The following is a 20,166-nucleotide window of genomic DNA, read 5'->3' as shown; positions in this document are numbered from 1 at the left end:
ATTCTTCCCTCCTTCATAGAAAGCCACTAGATTCTCCCGCCAACACTAAAATTTGTGAGCTGTCTGCTGACATAGCTCTGGTTGATGAGAGATAAGAAGTGGGTGGAAGAGATCTCCAAGGTCTTTCAATATTCAACTGAACATTCAGACTTGGGAGTTCTCTAAGATCCAACTAGACATGGAGCCATTTACTCAGAGGGAATAAGACAGAATGCAGTTGGCCTCTCGTCTCTTCCACAGGAATCCATATAGAAGCCCATGTAACATCCACACAGCTAATCTCAGTGGATCCCTGAATGGTTCAGCTATGAGGATTCAAAAGAAGATGTATGAAAATCATCCAGTTTAAAAGCTTCATATTCTCAGGTGCCAATATCTTTTATAACCACTCTTTGGGTGTAGCTTTCAGGATCCCCTCAAAGGGAAATGCCTGCCACCGTGGCTAGCCCAAATCTCTGACACCTCTTGAGCATTATAATTCCCCCCTAAAGATACTGTCTTTGCCATTGCAGTGCTTCCTAGTGACACAGTTGAACGGATACCTTCCAGGTTACCTAGAGAGCAGGCTAAGAAAATAACAGAAGGTCACATTCTCATGCAAAAAATTTCATTCAGTCTTTATCTACAGAAATCCTTTGATTTCTTAATACAAAGGGGAAGACAATACAGCTGGTTTGTACCTTTGGCCTTCTCTTTTCTTCCTACCTGGAACAGGAAGTAAAAGCTGTAGCTATCCAGACATTGTGTAATGATGAGGTTACAAGCCTAAGGACAAGTCCAAGTGAACTAAAAATGCTGATCCTGACATCACAAAGCCACTGAATGAGCAGCCACTCACCTCTAGACTTCTTTGTGCTAGACACCTAATTCCCTACTTATACAAGTTAATGTTGGGTATTTTGATACTTGGCACCCAAATGTACTCCTAACTGATAAAGGTGCTTAACTTCAGGATGGTCCTTTCACATTCATTACATTCTATGGTTTTATATCATCCTTATGATGCCCTCTTCCTATTAGAATTTGGGTCCTTTACTGAATATAGATTATCTAATATATAAAGGGATGTATTTTTCCTTAAGGTCACTTTAGAACTTCTCTCCCACTGGAACAATTCTAAATTAAGATTGTTCACTTTGGTGTGAGCTGGTCACAAGCAGTTTTAGCCAGTCTGAATCAGTCAGAAGCATCCAGTCTTGTTTCAATTTGGAATGGAAGTATCTAAGGTGGTCCAGAGAAATGAGTCTTCCAGAATGCTAGAAGCTAGAGTGACAGGCACCATAGGCATTGACACCATTTCCCGATCGCACTCTACTCCGCTTCCTTGCAGGTATGAAACTGGTTCATATGCCAGGGAAGTTTTATGCCCAAATCATCTCCCCAGACAGTTGTAAGGGTTCTTTCCAAATGATGCCATGATTCACTGAAAAGCAAACTGTTTAGATTCATAGACCTCATTTCACTAGAGCACCATGACTGGGACACACCCACCCAGGCTCCTGAGCACTAGAGAAAGTGGTGCAGAGATATGCTGCTTATGAGATGTTGCCTGATACTAATCAGTAACCCAATCAAATCCTGCTGTGGGGACACATGGGGATATATGGTCTCTTCCTGCCAATTATTAGGTCCTGGAAAACTACAACTAACCAGTTGACCTGGAACCTTCATAACCTCTTATGACTTGATGAAGACCAGTTGAGTCACTTTGAACTAGGAGACACATATTTAAAAACACATGTACACTGCTAGACATTTGAGCCTATTTGCACTGACCAAAATGAAATCAAGTCTATTTGGATTCTAAGTATTCATTCTGACAGCTTAAAACTGATTTTCATCTAATCTGAGCAACATTTGGCCAGTTATAACAGGAAAAATTAGTTTGAATTAATTGGTTCATTTTGAACTGGTTAGAACTGGTTGAGCTTGTTTCAAACTAGTCTTTTAAAGGGGAATGGAGGGGTCAGTTTCCTAGGCTTTAAGTCTTTACTGGAAAAGAAGAGTGGGAAAATTTTAAAGTCATTAATTTTGAAAACTGATTTACTTTACTGCCATAAATATTCATATGAATTAATTACCAGCTTATTGAAATAATTAATAAAATCACATTGTTTATTGTAACACATTAGCAGGGGCAGGAGACATCCTCCTGGTACAGAGAAAGATCCTACTCAAGAGGCTCTTTGCTCTGATATTGGACCACCAGAAGCAACCCACAGGAGCTCCTAAAAGGAGCATATGAGGACACTTGAGGCACTGCAGAACACACAAAGTCAGGTCCATCAACAGCTAAGCAGGTGTGCCCCCATACCAAAAAGTGACACAGAACGGATCAATCACTTTTGTTCTTCACTGAATGTGGACATACACAATCAGCCTCCTCAAAAAAACATGGGCGGGTAAAGGGATATGAAGTTTCTAAAAAAAGAACAACAGCCTGGGTTTGGAAGCCTTTATATCCAACCTGAACAAAAGCATTGGATCATAATTAGCTGCTTATACAGACGCACTTCAATCTATTAATTCAGGCATGGGTGTTAATCTATGATGCAAATAACGAGGGTGTAATTAAATGAATGTTTTACTGTTCTTTGTATCAAAGCAGGCAAATGGGCTGGATCTCCCCTCCCCACTCAGTGAACTTCTGCAGCCCTCGAAGAACCAAATGCTCAAGCACTTTGCTGGAAAAATGTGCTTTCTAGACAAGCTCTGCAGGGGAAATCCACAGACAAGAGCACCATTTGTTTTGACATAAAATGCAACTGCCCCTGAGAGGTAAATTCAAAGTCACTTACCAGCCACAAAACTTGGAAATGATGCCACCTTCTTTGTCTGTTAGGAAATAGGGAAAAAAATGAGACATATACTAGTTGCAAACTGATGGCCCATGGGAGCTCGGCTAAGATGTGTACCATCACAGGAAAAGTCTAACCCCATGAGTGGTTGTATTCCCAAGAAGTCAGCTCTGTACAGCGAGCTAGCCCCATGCAGGCAGCATGATGCTTGGGAGAGACATGAAAGCATCCTCTAAAACTCAGGGACCCTCAGGTTAGCATGCAAGAGCTGGAAGGGAGCCCAGAGACCACCATGGCTCTCCAACTGGTGGGCTAAGCACTTTCTGAGAATGTCTTTAAAAGCAAGATAAAAGAGACTGGATGCCACTCCATGCCAGGCATAGTTATTTCATCAAAGCTAGAACATCTTGTCTAAACTATGTTACCCAAAGAGGGGAGATAATTTGCTTAAGTGCTCGTTTTAATAACTTCCATCATGGAAGTGCTACTTTATATGGGATAATTTCTTAAAACAATGTTGTTTGGATTAGAACCGTGGTTCTCAACCAGCGTGATTTTTGTCCCCGAGGGACATTTGTCAATGGTTGGAGACAATTTTAGTTGTCGTAACTGGGTTGGGGAGTATGAGCTACTGGCGTGTAGAAGGCAGAGGTCAATAATGCTTATAAACATCCTACAGTGGTCCAAATAAACACTTATCTATCCCTAAAAGTCAATGGCACCACTGTTGCAAAATCCAGATTTCAACATGCATATAGAATGATGGGGCAGAATGAGTATCTATCGGATCCAGGACCAATGATCCCCCAACACACCATTAGCAGCACATGAGCACTGTGTGGTGTGATTGCAGACCATCAAAGAAAACCCTTTCTTCTCTTCTCCCAGGTCAGTGCACCCTCACCTCCTCCCACCCAAACCTCTCTCCCCAGGTACCGGGTGAGACAAGAAATTTATGGAGAGTGAGTTAACTGTGATGGGACAGACAACTCCATCATGAGGACCCAGCCACAGAACTCTCACCCTTGGAAAATATTACCTCTGGGATGTTGTTATTGTCAATGGGTCCATTGAGGTCGGAGCGCTGCTGCTTCCTTGGCTGCTCCAAACCATTGCACACCTGGAAACCAGGAAGTTAAAGATTGTAAAGTTACAGATTTTTAAGTTAGAGAAATGAATCAGGATACAAAAAGTGTGTATTAGATGGGATTCAATTTTACAAAATGCATGTGTATGCAGGTATGCAGGTGTGTGTGTGTACATATGTGTATGTGCATACGTACATATTCAATTAAAGTGTAAAGCAGTCGATATATATGTTTTCTACTCTAAAAAGTTCTAAAAATTGTTTTTAAATTTTATTATTTATTTTTTTAAAATTATTTATTTATTTTTGATTTTTTACAGACTACATTTTGATTCACCATACACAAAAGGGGTACATCATTTCGTTTCTATGGTTGTACACAATGTAGATTCATACCATTCATGTAATCATACATGTACATATGGTAATGATGTCTGTCTCATTCCACCATTTTTCATACCCCACCCCTCATTTCCTTCTACATAATCTAAGGTTCTTCCATTCTTCTCTCACTTCCCACCCCCCACCCCCAGTATATATCATCCTCCACTTATCAGGGAAAACATTTGGCCTTTGGTTTTTTGGGATTGGTTTATTTCACTTCGCATGATATTCTCCAATTCCATCCATTTATTTGAAAATGCAATGACATTATTCTTCTTTATGGCTGAATAATATTTCATTATGTCTATATACTGCAGTTTCTTTATCCATTCATCTGTTGAAGGGCATCTAGGTTGGTTCTACAATCTAGCTATTGTGAATTGAGCTGATATAAACATTGATGTGGCTGTGTTACTGTAGAATGCTAATTTTAAGCAGGAGGTATCACAATACCAGACCTTAAACTCTACTACAGAGCAATAGTAACAAAAATGGCATGGTACTGGCACCAAAATAGACAGGCAGACCAATGGTACAGAATAGAAGACACAGAGACAAATCCATATAAATATAGTCACATCACACTAAACAAAGGAGCTAAAAACATACAATGGAGAAAAGATAGCCTGTTCAACAAATAGTGCTGGAAAAACTGGAAATCCATATGCAGTAAGATGAAATTAAACCTCTATCTCTTGCCCTGCACAAAACTCAACTCAAAATGGATCAAGGACATAGGAATTAGACTAGAGGCCCTGCACCTAATAGAAGACAAAGTAGGTCTGACTCTTCATCATGTTGGCTTAGGATCAGACTTCCTTGATAAGACTCCCAAAGCACAAGAAATCAAAGCAAGAATCGATAAATGGGATGTACTCAAACTAAGAAGTTTTTTCTCAGCAAATGATACAATCAATAATGTGAAATGAGAGTCTACAGAGTGGGAGAAAATCTTTTCCACATGCCCTTATCTCCAAAATTCATAAAGAACTTACAAAACTTTACATCAAAAATACAAAGAACCCAATCAATAAATGGGCCAAGGAACTGGACAGTTTACAGAAGAAGATATACAGGTGATTAATAAATATATGAAAAAGTGTTCAACATCTGTAGTAACTAGAAAAATGCAAATTTAAACAACTCTAAGATTTCATCTTACTCCAATTAGAATGGCTATTATTAAGAACACAAGCGATAATAAGTGTTGGCATGGATGTGGGGAAAAGGGTACACTCATACATTGCTGGTGGAGTTGCAAATTGGTGCAGCCACTCTGGAAAGCAGTGTGGAGATTCCTCAGAAAGCTTGGAATGGACCCACCTTTTGACCCAGTTATCCCTCTCCTCGGATTATACCCAAAGAACTTAAAATTGTTATTTTAATTATAATAAAATACACATAACATAATTCACCACTGAACCATTTTTAAGTATGCCGTTGAAGGGAGTTGAGTATATTCGTGTTGTTGTGCAAACATCTCCATCATACATTTTCAGGACTCATTTCACCTTACAAAACTTAAACTCTGTACCCACTAAACAACACTTCCCCAACATGCCCCTCTCCCCTTATCCCTGGCAACCACCATTCTACTTTCTACCTCTCTGAATTTAACTACTACAAGTACCTCAGAAAAGTGGGATCACAAGGAGTTTATCCTCTTGTGATTAACAACATGTAACACATTGCCCTCAAAGTTCATTCATATCAGGGCTGAGGTTGTGACTCAGAAGTACAGCAATTGCCTAGTATGTGTGAGGCACTGGGTTTGATTCTGAGCACTGCATATAAATACATAAAATAAAGGTCCATTGACAACTAAAAAATTTTTTTAAAGATTCATTCATATTATATCAGGTGTCATAATTTCCTCCCTTTTTAAGGTTGCATAGTATTCCATGATGTGTGTGTTCGTTTATTCAGCCATCAACGAACACTTGAATTGTTTCCACTCCTTGGTTACCATGAATGATACTGCTATGAATACAGGTGTGCAAATGTCTTGAGATCTTGCTTTCAGTACTTTTGAATATATAGCCACAAGTGGAATCACTGGGTCACACTGTAATTCTATTATTAATTTTTTGAGAAATCTCCACACTATTTCTCACAGAGGCCATACCTTCATACATTCACACAAATAGTGCCAAAGGGTTAAAATCATATTTTTTAAAAACCTAAATTATTGGATGAGAATAAATGAAAAGTAGTCAATCTACTACTACCAAAAACAAATTGCAAAAAATAAAAAAATGCCCCAAGCAACACGTCATGAGTCTTCTCTTAAAGAACATATCAAACCATACTTTCCTTTGCTTCAATTAATACAATTTAAGCTTAGGTTTATTTTCCATATTTAATCATTTAGACCATCCAAGAGATAGAAGCAAGATCCACAGCTCTGCAGTCACTGTCCAAACCCTAAAGGGGTTCTGGTAAGGCAGCGTGTTAAGTCAAGTTCCTCTTTTTTCTGGCAATAGATCATCAAGTTATAACAATACGAGGATGACGACGACATCGATGGCAGTACGCTACAAGTACATAGCACTTTAGGGTTTACATAGCCTTTTACCTCCAAGGTGAATATTCCCACCTTTGCTTTAGAGGTGAGAAAACTGAGGCTCTAAGTGTAGGAAGTAATTGTCAGCTTCTCCCAGTGTTTAGGGGACACAGCAAGGAGCAGCTGCCTGTTCTTGTCCTAGACTACCACTGTCATGTTCTTTGATGAAACATCATCCCTCTGATGGGTTAAGAGAAAAATCAAAGGACAAGTTCAACTTCTGGCATGTAGTGCCCCAAACCCTCAGACTGACTCCCAGCTGAACATCCTCTCTGTGGCCTCAGACACCACTGGCTTTCACCTGGGGCCCCAGCAGGTCAGATGTCTGGTTGGTCCCCAGTTCTTCTGCTAGAAGCCTGTACTCATCTGTTGTCTGTTGCTGATGACACAATACCATGGGCTGGATAAGCTTTAAAGAAGAGGTTGTTTTTGATCACCTGGACCTGGAGGTCCGAGAGCCTGTTATCTGGTGATGTCTTGCTGACAGAGCCATGAGGTGGTACAGGGCCGTATGTGGCAGGAGTCAGGGAGAGAGCCTGGTGTCACTTCTGGTCTCTTTCTCTCTCTTCTTAGAAAGACACCAGCACTTGGTCATGGGGGCTTTGCCCTGATGACCTTATCTAATCCTAGTCACCTCCCAAATTCCCTACCTGTAAACAGCACAGCTGGATCAAGTTTACACCTGTTATTATTTCACAATGGGGATTAAATGTCTATACACAAACCCTTGAGGACACAAACTATATCCATACCATAGTAATGCCCAAAGGACTGTCCTTACCCCAGAACCCCCTGAGCGGCCTGGTCAGTCAATGCAGGTAGGCCCTGACCTCAACTTGCTCTCTTGGTACATCCCAAGGCCAGGATCCTACTTGTCTGAGGCTGCTGGCACAGTCCCTCACCCTTCAAAGTCTTCCATCCCAGAAATAGAGCCCATCCACTCCCAACACACGGGCCATGATCCACTCAAGCACTCCACAATGAACACCATGCAGGCCAAACTGCAAGGGCAGAGTCCCTTTCTTAGGGATGACACTGGCCTGGGGACCAAGGATTTGAAAGGAACTGAGTTTCTCCCCTCCCAGCTCTGCAGTCTCTGCTATGACCAAGGTATACCAGGCAAAAGCTCCCAAAGAATTTTCATCTCGAATGCTGTTCACATGGCCTTAATTAAAAGTCTAATTGAAGACATCCTCCAGACAGCTCTGTCGAGTACACTTTGCTGTTTTTAGGGGCACTTAGAGCATGTGAGTCTTTTGCCCTCTTATGTGGAAGCTCCCCAGAGTAGTTACCTGCCCACAGGGACTTTGTTTCCTGAAGACTTACCTTACCTTACTAAAGGGCACTACTCATCTCAGAAAACTCCCAAGAAACCAACTATCGATCAGCAAACGAAACTGGGTTAATGATACCCTTTTCACAAATGCAAAAGCTGGGGGTGGGATCTAATATTTCAGGAAAAGGGAGGGCCAAAGACTTTATCCAGATATAAAGAGGAAGCAATTGAGGATGTGGCTCTCCACAAGATTAAGAAGAGGCCAGCCATTGTGCCTTTGTGAGACTTGAGGTCAAGGCTCATGGCTAGGCCAGGGGGCATAGGCTGGATGTCAGCAACCCCATAACCCCAGCAACCCATGGGACTCTCTTGCGTTGGGTCACCATATGGGGTGTCTTCCCTAGGCATGACCTTATCCTTCATGACAGCATTTCCTCTAATTCCCTCCCAAGTGAGCACCGTTCATCACCATGACAACCACATCTCATGATAAACAGCCAGGGTTGATTTCAAAAGAAGCAGGGGATGGTGGGCTTGTGATGTTTCTCCTTGGGAAAGCCCATCTGGTGCTTTGATTTTCATATCAGTGGGTGGAAAGGGAGGGCTGGCAGCATAGGACGCAGAACCTGAAATTCACATAGTTCAAGGCCCAATGTGGATTTGGGGCTCCCAGTTTCTTAGGTGAAAATGATGTTTTAATCCTATTGTGCCTTTCCCAAGGTATAGCAGCCAGTCACACCTCAAAATAAGATACCAGCCAGGATTCCCTCAACCCTCCACAACCAACAGGGACAAGAGGGTCCCATCCCTTACTAGGTAACTACCATGGGGTGTTCTCAATGCCAGTAGCTGGAACCTGCATCTGCCATCCACCCAGAGAACACAGTGGCATAAAGCAAATGAAGTGAAATATGTTCTTGGGGTGGTGAACCCCTACTGTGGAGCTTGGAGGAGAGAAAATTAACATGCAGTATGGTATAGACTGGTCATAACATGCTGGAACCCAGGGACAGCTGTTCAGGGCAGAGATAAATTCCCTTAATAAAAATATACTAATGTGAATAAATCATTCTAATAAATATCTTGGCTCCAGTTGGTGCAAACTACAGCTTGGGTTTTTTTCAAAGTGTCAATTTTGATTTGTCTGCTTGATTAAACTGAAAACACAGCAATATAACCCACATTGCTTTGGATGAACTAACAGAAAACTAGCACACACCTACTCGACTCACACCATCTGTAATAAAAGTAGACTGTTTCCAAGCATTCTTCTGAATTACAAGCATGTTTGCAGCTCAAGTGAGGGACAAAGAACATCAGCTCAAAGCCAGTTGAAGTGAGTCCACTAGACTGTCATATCTACCCCCTCAAATACGACCCTGTGGCAGAGAAACCCTGGGGCTGTTGAAAGGCTGACAGCCTTCTCTGGGAATCCGTTCAAATTCCCTGTTTTCAAAAGAGTCAATCATCCTTGCTCCTCTGATATGCCAACAAAGACATCTTCCTCCATCCAACCTGGCTGCACAATGAAAGATTCAAGGAGAGAGGGTCTGAGAGCTTTAAACCCCAGGGTCAGCTTGGAGGTCTAACTCAGGAACATGGACATCTTCTTTCAAAAGTCCTTGAATCTACCTCCTCTCAGAGATGTGGCTCAGAGACAATTACAACACTATTCTTTTTCTTCTGTTCCTCTTACAATTCAGGTCACTCCTGTGATATTTATCTTGAGGAGGATGGGAGCTTGGATAAAGTATTTATTCTTTTAATAGTTACTCCCACGAGGGTGATCATGTTCTTAAAGCAGAGCCATGGCTTAAAAGTATCATGACAAAAGACATTAGGGACACCAGCTGGTCAGTCAGTCTGTCCTTTAAAATCTCTAAGCAGGCCTGTAAATGGGAGAGAAGGAGGAAGGGAGGGAGGGAAAAAGACACCTCTCCTGCATCCCCCTGTCCAAATATTTCACTGAATACATTTATACCAAAACTTATTCATCATTTTTCTGAAATATGATTGTTACTCATTTTTTAAAATCATGGCAAAATGCACACAGAATAAATTTTTAAAAGAAAATTTTAGTTGTAGATGGACATTTATTTATTTTTATGTGCTGCTGAGGATTGAACCCAGTGCCTCACGTGTACTAGGCAAGTGCTCTACCACTGAGCCACAACCTCAGCTCTACACAGCATAGATTTTACCCTCTTAAGTTCTTTTTCTTCTCCTCTTCCTCCTCCTCTTTTCCTTTTTCTTCTTCTTGTCCTCCTTCCCTTCCTCCTCCTCCTCCTCCTTCCTTTCCTCTTCCTCTTCCTCCTCCTTCTCCTCCTCCTCCTCCTCCTCCTCCTCCTCCTTTTTTGCAATGCTGGGGATAGAACTCAGGGTCTCAAACATGTTAGCTGTATCACTGAGCTACACCCCCAACCCCTCTTAACTATCTTAAGGTGTACAGTTCAGTGATGTTAACTACATTTGTAATGTTGAGCATTTATCACCATCATCCATCTCTGTAACTTTTTGTCTTATAAAACAAACTCTATTCCCATCTAAAATTGTGATTTAACTGGGCATAGTGTATTATTATTTGCTAAACCTGGCAGCCCTATGGGGAGGGCTGACAGGTTGGTTCTTCCACTCAGGCCTGGCTTTGTTCTCTGTGCCTGGCCTGCTGCACTATCTCCTCTACCACTGACCATTCAGACCACCTGGATGTATCATCTACTTACCATCATTCACTATCTTTTCACAGAACTCTGAAAAGGGCAGGCAGCGGATGTTTGTTCCAGCCCAGCATTTTGAAGCAGAAACCTATTTTTCCAAACTCACCTCTGCAATTCAACCCTTATCAAGCACCTTTTGAAAATGGCCAGCCCCAGCAAGTACTTGTTATGCAGACTGCACTGTGCAAAGGATCTCTTATCAAGGGCAGGAAGATGCACACAGCAATGTCCCCGACCTAGCACAGTTCACAGGCCAATAAGGAGACAGAATTCAGTGCTCCTGCCAGCTTTAAGGATAAACCAAGGTATAAACAAGTGCACATGTGAACAAAAGAGATCAGGCCTGAGAGACAAAGAACCCAGAGATCACCCAATCAAGGGGCAAGGCTGGGTTTTTTTTGTTGTTGTTGTTTTCATTTTGGAGTAACGAGCACCTTCATGCATTGCTGGTGGGAATGAAAACTGTTCTGCCATTGTAGAAAGCATTTGTAACTCCTAAAAGAGGTCTTGTTAAATGGTAAATGACCATATAACCCAGCTATTCCAATCCTAGCTATATACTCCTAAAAGCTGAAAGCAAATATCTACTCAAAAAATGTGTATACATGTTTGTAATAACACTAATCACATTAGTCTAAAGTAGAAACAACCCAAACGTCCAGCAGTGAATGAATGGAAGAACATCACGTAGTCTATCCATCCTACAGGGTATCATTCAGTGCTCCATTCAAGGAACGAAGCCTTGACACCCACTACAGCATAGATGAACTTGGAAAACCCACTAAGTGAGAGAAGCCGGACTCAAAAGGCTACATGTTGTATGATTGAATTTATATGACATGCCCCAAATGGGCAAATCCATAGAGAGAGAAAACATATTTGTTATTGCCAGGGGCGGAGGGTGGGAACACAGGGAGAGTGACTGCTTACCAGGAAAGGAATCTTCTTTTGGAGTGATGAAAACATTCTGGAACTAGATAGTGGTGGTGTTTGCACTGAACTGTTCACTTTAAAATACTTACAACTAATTTTATGTTATGTATCTATTACTACAATTTTTTTAAATATTGGGGGGGTATAGCTCAGTGGTACAGCAGATGTGTAGCATGTGCAAGGCCCTAGGTTTGATCCCCAGCTCTGCAATAATAATAATAATAATAATAATAATAATAATAATAAATCTCCACAACCCTTTTGCCAATGGATCTATTAGCTGACTGCAAATACTAGCAAATTTTTCATCCAGCTAATCTAAAAGCAAGAAAGCCTGTGCATGTGGAGTTGAAAGACAACAACCCACCAGAGCTAAAAAGCAATCACTTGGCTTTATTGGCAGCTCAAGCCTGTGGTTCTCCTGAGGGCCTGACCTGGGACATCTTCTGAATTCCCCTTGCTGTCCCTCACTTATCTTTGAGCCCTGTACACACATTTTGAGAAAACTAGCTTGACATCTGAAAAAGGAATGAAACAAAGGTGCCCAAGTCAAAAGGAAAGTAAATGTCCAATATTAAGTCAATATTGGACTTCAATTTCCAGAGGGCATTTTCTGTATTTAACTTCTACAAGTCTGTGCGGGCTGTCATGCCCAGCATGGAATTGCTATTATAAGATCTCTGTTCTCCTAATAGGACAAGGAGTCCTTAGTTTCAGTCAATATAATTAGTTCTAAATCCTAAATAACAAACAAATGAGTTTAGGCTCAGAGGAACTGCCTAAAGCTGCAGACATTAAAACAAGACCTATGATTTCAGAATTTGAGAAACAAGTTTCACTAGATAATATACAAAAAAGACTCCAATGTTCCAGTTAGTTTCTACTAAATCTCCCTGCTCAACTTTTATGAATATACACAGTGGCATATTTGCTTTTCTTAAATATGTAGGAAAGGAGATAGAATAGTAGAACTAGCTACTTTTTTGTTTTGTTTTGTTTTGGAGTACTAGGGATTGAAACCAGGGGACTCAAACACCGAGTCACATCCCCAGACCTTTTTTCGTATTTTATTTAGAAACAGGGTCTCACTGAGTTGCTTAACACCTCGCTATTGCTGAGGCTGGCTCTGAACTCACAATCCTCCTGCCTCAGCCTCCCCAGCTGCTGGGATTACAGGCTTGTGCCACTGCACCTGGCTATAAATTGCTATTTTGATGGTAGATTTAATGGTAGATGGTTCTCAGTTTATGATGTTTAGCCTTTTGATTCTTTTACTTTATGATGGTGTGAAAGCAATACTATTTAAGTAGAAACTACCTTCAATTTTTCATATGAATCTTTTCTGGGACTGTGGGCTCTGCAGTCCAATTGTCTCTCCTGATGCCAGGCAGAGGCAGCCAGCCACAGCCCTCATCAGCCATGCAATCCAGAGGGGAAACAAACAACACTCTCTAGTGTACTGTGTTGCTAAGCTAGGATACTCAGTAGCTTAGAGGTAAACAATGCATTTTTGACTTAATGATATTTTCAATACACAATTTATGGGTTTATTGAAATATGACCCCATCATAAGACAAGGAGCATCTGTATATATTTATTTTAATGATACTAAAAGGTATGACCTCAACCACTTTACTATAAGCCAGTAGCCTACAAGATTTATGTAAACAGTCCCAAGAGTTTTAATAACTTTTGTTCCTGATACTCCTGCCAAGATGGGATCATGTTCAGTATTGAACAAGACCTAGAAGCAGAAAAAGGAAGACTCCCCTTCCCACTCAAGATGTGATGTGCTACTCATGATTCATTTAAGCTTGAATATTCTCCTGAAACTTTCCAGAGATGTATGAACCCATCACCTGTGATCATGTACCTGGGTCCATAGCCCAAATGCGGGTGGTTACATCCTTCCTGCTGTGGATGCACCAAACTCATTTTGATTGGTTGAAAACAGTTTTGTTCATATAATACTGCCCACACACATTCAGACTGATTCAGTTGGGTTTTAGATAATCCAAACCAGCTCAAGTAAGTCAAAGGACCCATTCTTTTCTTTTTTTTTCTTTTATTGTGGTAAATAAACATAACTTAATCATCTTAATATTTTTAGGTGTACAGTTGAGCAGCATTAAGTACATTCACACTGACGTGCAACCAGCACCAACTACCTACCTCAGAACTCTTGTGAAACTAAAACTTTATAGATGTTAAGCCCCACCCCACGTCCCTCTCCCAGGCCTCTAGAAACACCATTCTACTGTCTCTATAAATCTGACTACTCTAAGCTGCTCATAAGTGAATTCACACTTATTTATTCTTTTGGGACTGGCATATTTTACTCAGCGTAATGTCTTCAAGGTTCATCCAAGTAATAGCAAATGTTAGAATTTCCTTCCTTTTTAAGGCTGGATAATATCCCATTGTATGTAAAAGCCTTTTCTTTCATACTTCCTCACAATGACTGTGGCACAAGAGCAACAAACAATCCTTCCACAAATGCCTGGAAATCTTACCAACCTGTGTGATCTCTGCATATGCTCATACATTAGGTGATGGAATCTCCTGAGTTAATTCATTCTGTTTCATTGTTCTTGGAGTTTAAAAGGGAGGTTGATATTAAACACTGATGAGGTATTAAACAAGAAAGAGTTTCTATTTCCAGTCTAAAAAGAAAGAAGAAGTGACCACAGGAACCCAGAAGCATTTGAAAGACCTAGCCTGGGTATGAGGTGGTTGCAGTCTGACCTCTCACAAAGAAGATGCTGGGCTGGTGGGAGTCTGCATAGAAGTGCACAATGGTTAAAAGTAGATAAACTCAGGGCATTCAAAGTGAAGGTCAGGAACTGACGCCACCTAGCTGGTACCAAGGGCTACCTGAGGAGAAGCAGGGAATCCTAAGGTTGGGTGTGAAGTGTTGGGGGAAGGAAGGTAGGACTGTCACAGAAATTAGAGTGGACAGAAAAATCTCAGAGGCAGAATCAGAAGCCACTTGCAAGTGTACAAGCCAAAGGAAAGAGGAGGACATACCAAGGAGAGAGGAGGGTGAATCCGTAATGACTTCCCCAACTGCAGTATCTGTCCAATCAGATTTCTTGCCCTGAGCTATTCTTATGAAGTACCATCCTCCCATCTAATGTCTCTTAAATGGACCAGGGCGCAGATGCACACCTGGATCACATGTTAGCTGTTGAAATAAGAAGACCTGGACAATGAGATTCTGCAGTTCTAGTTCTGAACATCCTTCAGTTCCAACTGTTTGGGCCTTAGTTTGTTCTCAGGTGAAGAAAGACCAGCTTCTCTTCTGTGAAGATAGAAAGTGGGATCAGCTGACAAACCTGGACTTGGCGGCTTTTGGAAGTTACCCCATTTACACCAGGAGGCACTGTTTCATCCCTCATAACACTTCTTCTCAAGGTGTCTGAGTCGTGCTTCGTTTCCTGCACCATCCATGATGTTATCTAACACAGGGTTGGGAGCTATATTTGATGAGCCCCTATTACCATAGGCCCTTTTTTAGTAATTGATTAGCATTGGCTGCAAGCTGAATGCCGTGGGGTGAAAATGCCATGGCTGCCATGTCATGCCACCGCATTGCGGTAAGTGTACCACATGCAACAGTATGAATTTCTGCATCTCATGTTCAGTCACGTGGGTTTTCTTCCCAAACAAATGATATTTCTAAACATTCTTGCATGGAGCCCTGTACTTCCCAGGGAATTGCAAGTGACTAGCCAACTTTGTCAGCTGGATGTCTGCTTCTTCAGGCTCTTGTACATGTGAAGTACCTGTGAGGTGCTGCCTGGGTCCAAGGACGGGCCCAAGGACCTCCAGGAGCAGACAGAGGGAGTTTCACACCGGCCAGCTCCCTGCCTTGGGTTCTATGTCCTCCTCTCTCATTTTCCACAATCTGCCCTACATACACACCACTGGAAAATGAGTGCATTTGAGTCACACCCATAACTGTCTTCTTCCTTGGGTCCTTCTCTGTATGTTCCTACAGACAGCACCCACTTCCCCCTTCCATACCCAAGGGCAATTCTCTACCCTTCTAATCTCCCAGACCTGCTCAGGCTACCCCCAGACCCTAGCGGCTATAGTCAAAAAGTGCTTTCATCGCAGAAAGACACCCCCCACCACCTACCTGCTGCACTTGGCCTTCATGATGTCTCTGACCCTCATCTCCTATGCCCCAATTCTCTCCTAGCTCCCTTCCTCATCTCCAATGGCGCTTCTCCCCACCCATCATCCTCAACCAGATCCTCTGCTTTCCTTTGTCCTCTTTTGGGACTCATGGCCCCATCACAGTTCTAGTTTCACTCTATGTTGAGGACACACAGGTACTTCCAATGGGCAGCTTCACTTTCTTGGCTGACTTCTCATGGTCCTCTCACAGTCTCAGAGCCATCCTGCTTCTTACCCACTCTGGAACCTATCCTCAAAGCCTGCCTGGAACACCCAAGCTGGGTGGGCATCTCTCCTGAGTTCCCAGTCCCACCAGGATTAGTAGGGAAAGAAAGAAGTCTCTTCGTGGCATCTCCCTGCAGAAGGAGTTTGGAAATGAGGACTATGCCACTTTCATCTTTGCATCCCCAGCATCTGGCACATTACAAGTGCCAATCAGCATGAACTGGACCCCAGGAGATGCAGAGGCAGCCAGCGTAGGACATCAGGAGCAGACTAGTGGTGAAGAGTTGGCTTTGAAGAAGAGTAGGTTTTATGAAAGCAAACCAGGGAGAAGTTGCCCAAGCTTAAGAAATCTTTAGGCAACATGTGGACTTAGTGATGGACATTAGGTTCCCCAGCACAACATATCTGCCTGGAAAACAAGCCTAGAGTTCTCAGTTCATTTCCAATTTGCAACTGGGTATAAGAAAATCAGAGCTGCCATGGGAGCTGGGTGGGTGTCCCTTATCCCTCAAATCACAACTCCAGAAGAGAACAAGGCTGAGGATGTCACTAAGATGGGGTGGAGGGTAGATAAGAATCTACCCCGCCCCAGGAGAGAAGCCACACCCTTGAGAAGCCTGCAGATAGGGAAGAACTCGAGGACGCCAGTGGCAGCAGCTCTACCCCATCAGCTCCTCAGCAGCCCTGGCCAGTCCTGGTCCTCCTCCTGAGTGGTCTCACCCGCTGAGCTTAGCCCTCCCTGTGTCACTACTCAGGGCAGGGCTACCAATTTGCTTCACTCGTGTTCCCCGTCCTGCCCAGCTTAGTCAGTAGTCAAACTGCCTTCCCTACCCGAAAAGAGATTCCCATAAACTGACAGCCTATCATCATCAAGGCAAGCACTGCATGCCCCTTACCCCACATCCCGACCCAGACACAGAGCAGCTTTCCTCCCCACAGCACAGGAGATGGATGGTGGTCAGTGCAGATAACGTAACTAGAATGTCTTAGAGTCTGGAGCTACTGCAACAGAATGGAATCCAGGCTTGTTAGTCACGGCACCTGTATTCCTAACCACTGCACTCCGCACACTCTCCAAGGACCAAAAGGGTACTTTCCAGATGACTAATGTGAAAGGGCTTTACATGCTCTGACTTAACTATTAGTACATGTTAATCAAAATATTTAAAAATATTTAGGAGTCAGAAATGCTAACTACCCTGATTTGATCATTGCACATTGTATACCTGATCAAATTATTACATTGAAGCCCACAAATATGTAAAATTGAAATTATAAATATAAATTAGTTAATTAAGTTTTAAAAAATGAAATACTCCTTTAGAAACCCTGGCTTTCATTAGGTTTTAAAAGCCCTATAAGCAATCTGCTAAATAAACTGTTCTTTAATAATAAAAACAACCTTTGGTGATAAGTCATCAAAAAGCTTCTTAAAAAAATCAAGCTCAGCAGTTTTGCTGACTTGGCAAAGAAGCCCAGAAAATCAAGTCGAAAGCTCAGAACAAGCGAGAGGCTAACAGCAACGTGATGGCTGTGGCCACAAGATTTTACTTTCCAAAGCAGTCCTGGGAATGAATAAAGGTAGGAGCAGAGGTCACTTCTCACATTGCTGGGAAAGGAGGGTTTTGAGAAAGGGCTCATTGCAGGCAACATGGGGCACAGAATGCCCCCTCCCATGTACAGATTCCTAAGTGCTTGGTCTGATGCCACAGGTGAGCAAAGGAGCAGGCAGGCAGCAGAATCCGTTGGAAGGGCCGTGGGAGGGAAGAAGCAAGCTGAACTGCACCAAGGTGCAGGGAGCGTGGGAGGAAATTCCTCAGTTGGGCCATGTCCCTACCCCTGAAAACTCAGCACCATCTGCAAACTCTTTCTCCAGCTCCTTCTTACCTGTGCAACAGATTTGGACAAATGATTCCCTCCTGGATATAATGCAACCCTCAAAACCCTTCTTTGCATGGCCTCCCCCATCTGCACACCTGCCACCCCACTGCATGCCAATGGAGGGAGGGTACCTAGGCACCAAAACCCCCACAGCACTCCTCTGTCCATCCTCTTTTGTAAAGTGTGAGTTAATACTTGCTTCACATGCTACCAAATGGGGTATTTGTGTGAGGTACCTGCCAAGAATGTACAAGGTGCCACACTGCCTCCCAACTAGGTAACAGGACAAGGTTGCCTGCACACTTAGCACTCTCTATGCCCATTTGGTACTTGCATTCCTATAACAATCTTGAAGAGTCCTTTGCAAAACAATTCACAATCAAATGCCAAATCATAGTCAACACATTTCTAAAATAAGCAGTGATGGACACTTCAGTGTTCAATGTGGCCTCAGGGCCCTGTGTCATGCCTCACTTTAACTGTTGTATTATGTTGACCATGATGTATTGATTCTCTTTTCTCTCTTCTTTTTTTTTTAAATTTTAACATTTTTTGCTTTTATCAGAGGGCCCTTTCTAGAAAGCACAGGTGATAAACAAAAGTTATGAAAACCCCAAATAATCAAAATATGTATTTGGTTTGCAGGCCTGAAGCATAGAGCTGCTGCACACAACTTTTCTGTAAATCAAATGCTTTCAACTGAATCACTGAGGTCCTGGACTGAGAATGCCTGTAGCCCCCAGAAATCTCCAGGGTCCAAACAAATAAGTCTCTAAAGGCAGAATTTCTAGTTCAGAGCAGACTTTTTCAGAATATCTTATCTGATGATAGACTTCACAAAGTTACAGGTGAAGAAAAAGGAGGGACAGGGACTACAAAACAAAACAATCCATTGCCAAACCCAGATGCTTAGCAGACTGCCCAGAGGCACTCAAAGAACCTGCTATCCCAGGTCACCCCACAGATCCACAAAAACAGAATTTCTGGTGCCAGACAGACATGTCCTTACAGTGCCCCCCAGGAACACAGGTAGGCAGCCCAGGTGAAGAACGAATCAGCAAACTGCTGTCTTCCAGGAAGGTGCCCCAGTGGCTTGCCAGGTCCACAAAGCTCACCTCTGGAGCAGTGAGAGCAGAGCCAGGTTTCAGGTATCTGGCTGAGGTCCTCCCTTACTTTCACACCTCACTGCAAGACAGCAGAGGACCACAATGGTAGGTATGGACATGACAGCATCATTGAGACACTCAGTACAAGCCTGGCTGGTCCTAACTTATGTATTCTTTAATCCCTGCACATAAAAATGTCAATAGTTCATGTCAAAACAATTCAATAAAATTAAGAAAAATGTCTACTTGACTTCTTTGACCTGTGGCTTGAGCCCTCATGAAATCAGGGCATATCAGAACCTGAGGTTGGCTCGTTTTTAAGACTGGAGCCTCTGAGTCTACCAGTCACCTCACCAGTGCCATGACACACTTGCTGCAAATAGCAGAGCATACCAAGCCTTTTAATATCAAAGAAATACACAGTTAAGCAGAAACAGCCATCACCATGAACACTAGCCCACTCACAGGCTGCTGGACTCACAGGCACATTGTGAGACATTTTGAAACATGACCTTTTATGGAGGCTTGTCAAGCTTGTCAAGCACCTTTTATAGTGCTGTGGCTAACAGGCTAAGTTTGGGTGTAGCACAATCCGTTTAGCCATCTTACACTCTAACCAAAGGTGATGTACTTATCCCATGTAGTACTCAAATGTCCCAGTTGTCCATGGGTCTAACCCTTGTTCCTATCTCTTTGGGTTATTCTAGGAGTTATTGAAATCATATTTAAAGCCCTTCATATGGTGCTGCAGTCACCACTACTACCACCTCTACTGTTACCCAGGGACCTTCCATAACGAAAGAAAGAGAAAGGGCGGGGGGAGGGAGGGAGGGAAGGAAGATTAAACTGCAGAAGGTTCCATTGGTGACCAGGGTGACAATGTTTCCATCGTCACCACTTGGGGTTGATGTGTAATCATACTAGAATTGAGCAATACAGGGATAGGTCTGAGGAGGTCATGTGTCCTGGCCCTAATATATGACACATGGGGGTACATATTTTCCCCACAGGTCC

The 20,166-nt window shown here is 42.6% G+C and overlaps 1 protein-coding gene across 5 annotated transcripts in view; it reads right to left on the bottom strand.

Annotated features, from left to right (window-relative positions):
• Positions 1-20,166, bottom strand: part of APBA2 (amyloid beta precursor protein binding family A member 2) — a 273,902-nt gene that overhangs the window by 43,166 nt on the left and 210,570 nt on the right. For all 5 annotated transcript variants that reach the window (XM_079122129.1, XM_079122131.1, XM_079122130.1 and 2 more), the window contains 2 exons: positions 3,838-3,918; positions 2,799-2,835 (listed from right to left, as the gene is read on the bottom strand). In XM_079122129.1, coding sequence (XP_078978255.1) covers positions 2,799-2,835; positions 3,838-3,918 — 118 coding nt within the window. The remainder of the gene's footprint in view (positions 1-2,798; positions 2,836-3,837; positions 3,919-20,166) is intronic.

Source organism: Sciurus vulgaris (genome assembly GCF_902686455.1).
Source record: "Sciurus vulgaris genome assembly, chromosome: 2".
Classification (NCBI taxonomy): Eukaryota; Metazoa; Chordata; class Mammalia; order Rodentia; family Sciuridae; genus Sciurus; species Sciurus vulgaris.
The sequence above is the reverse complement of the archived record's forward strand: the minus strand, read 5'-3'. Positions and strand labels throughout refer to the sequence as shown.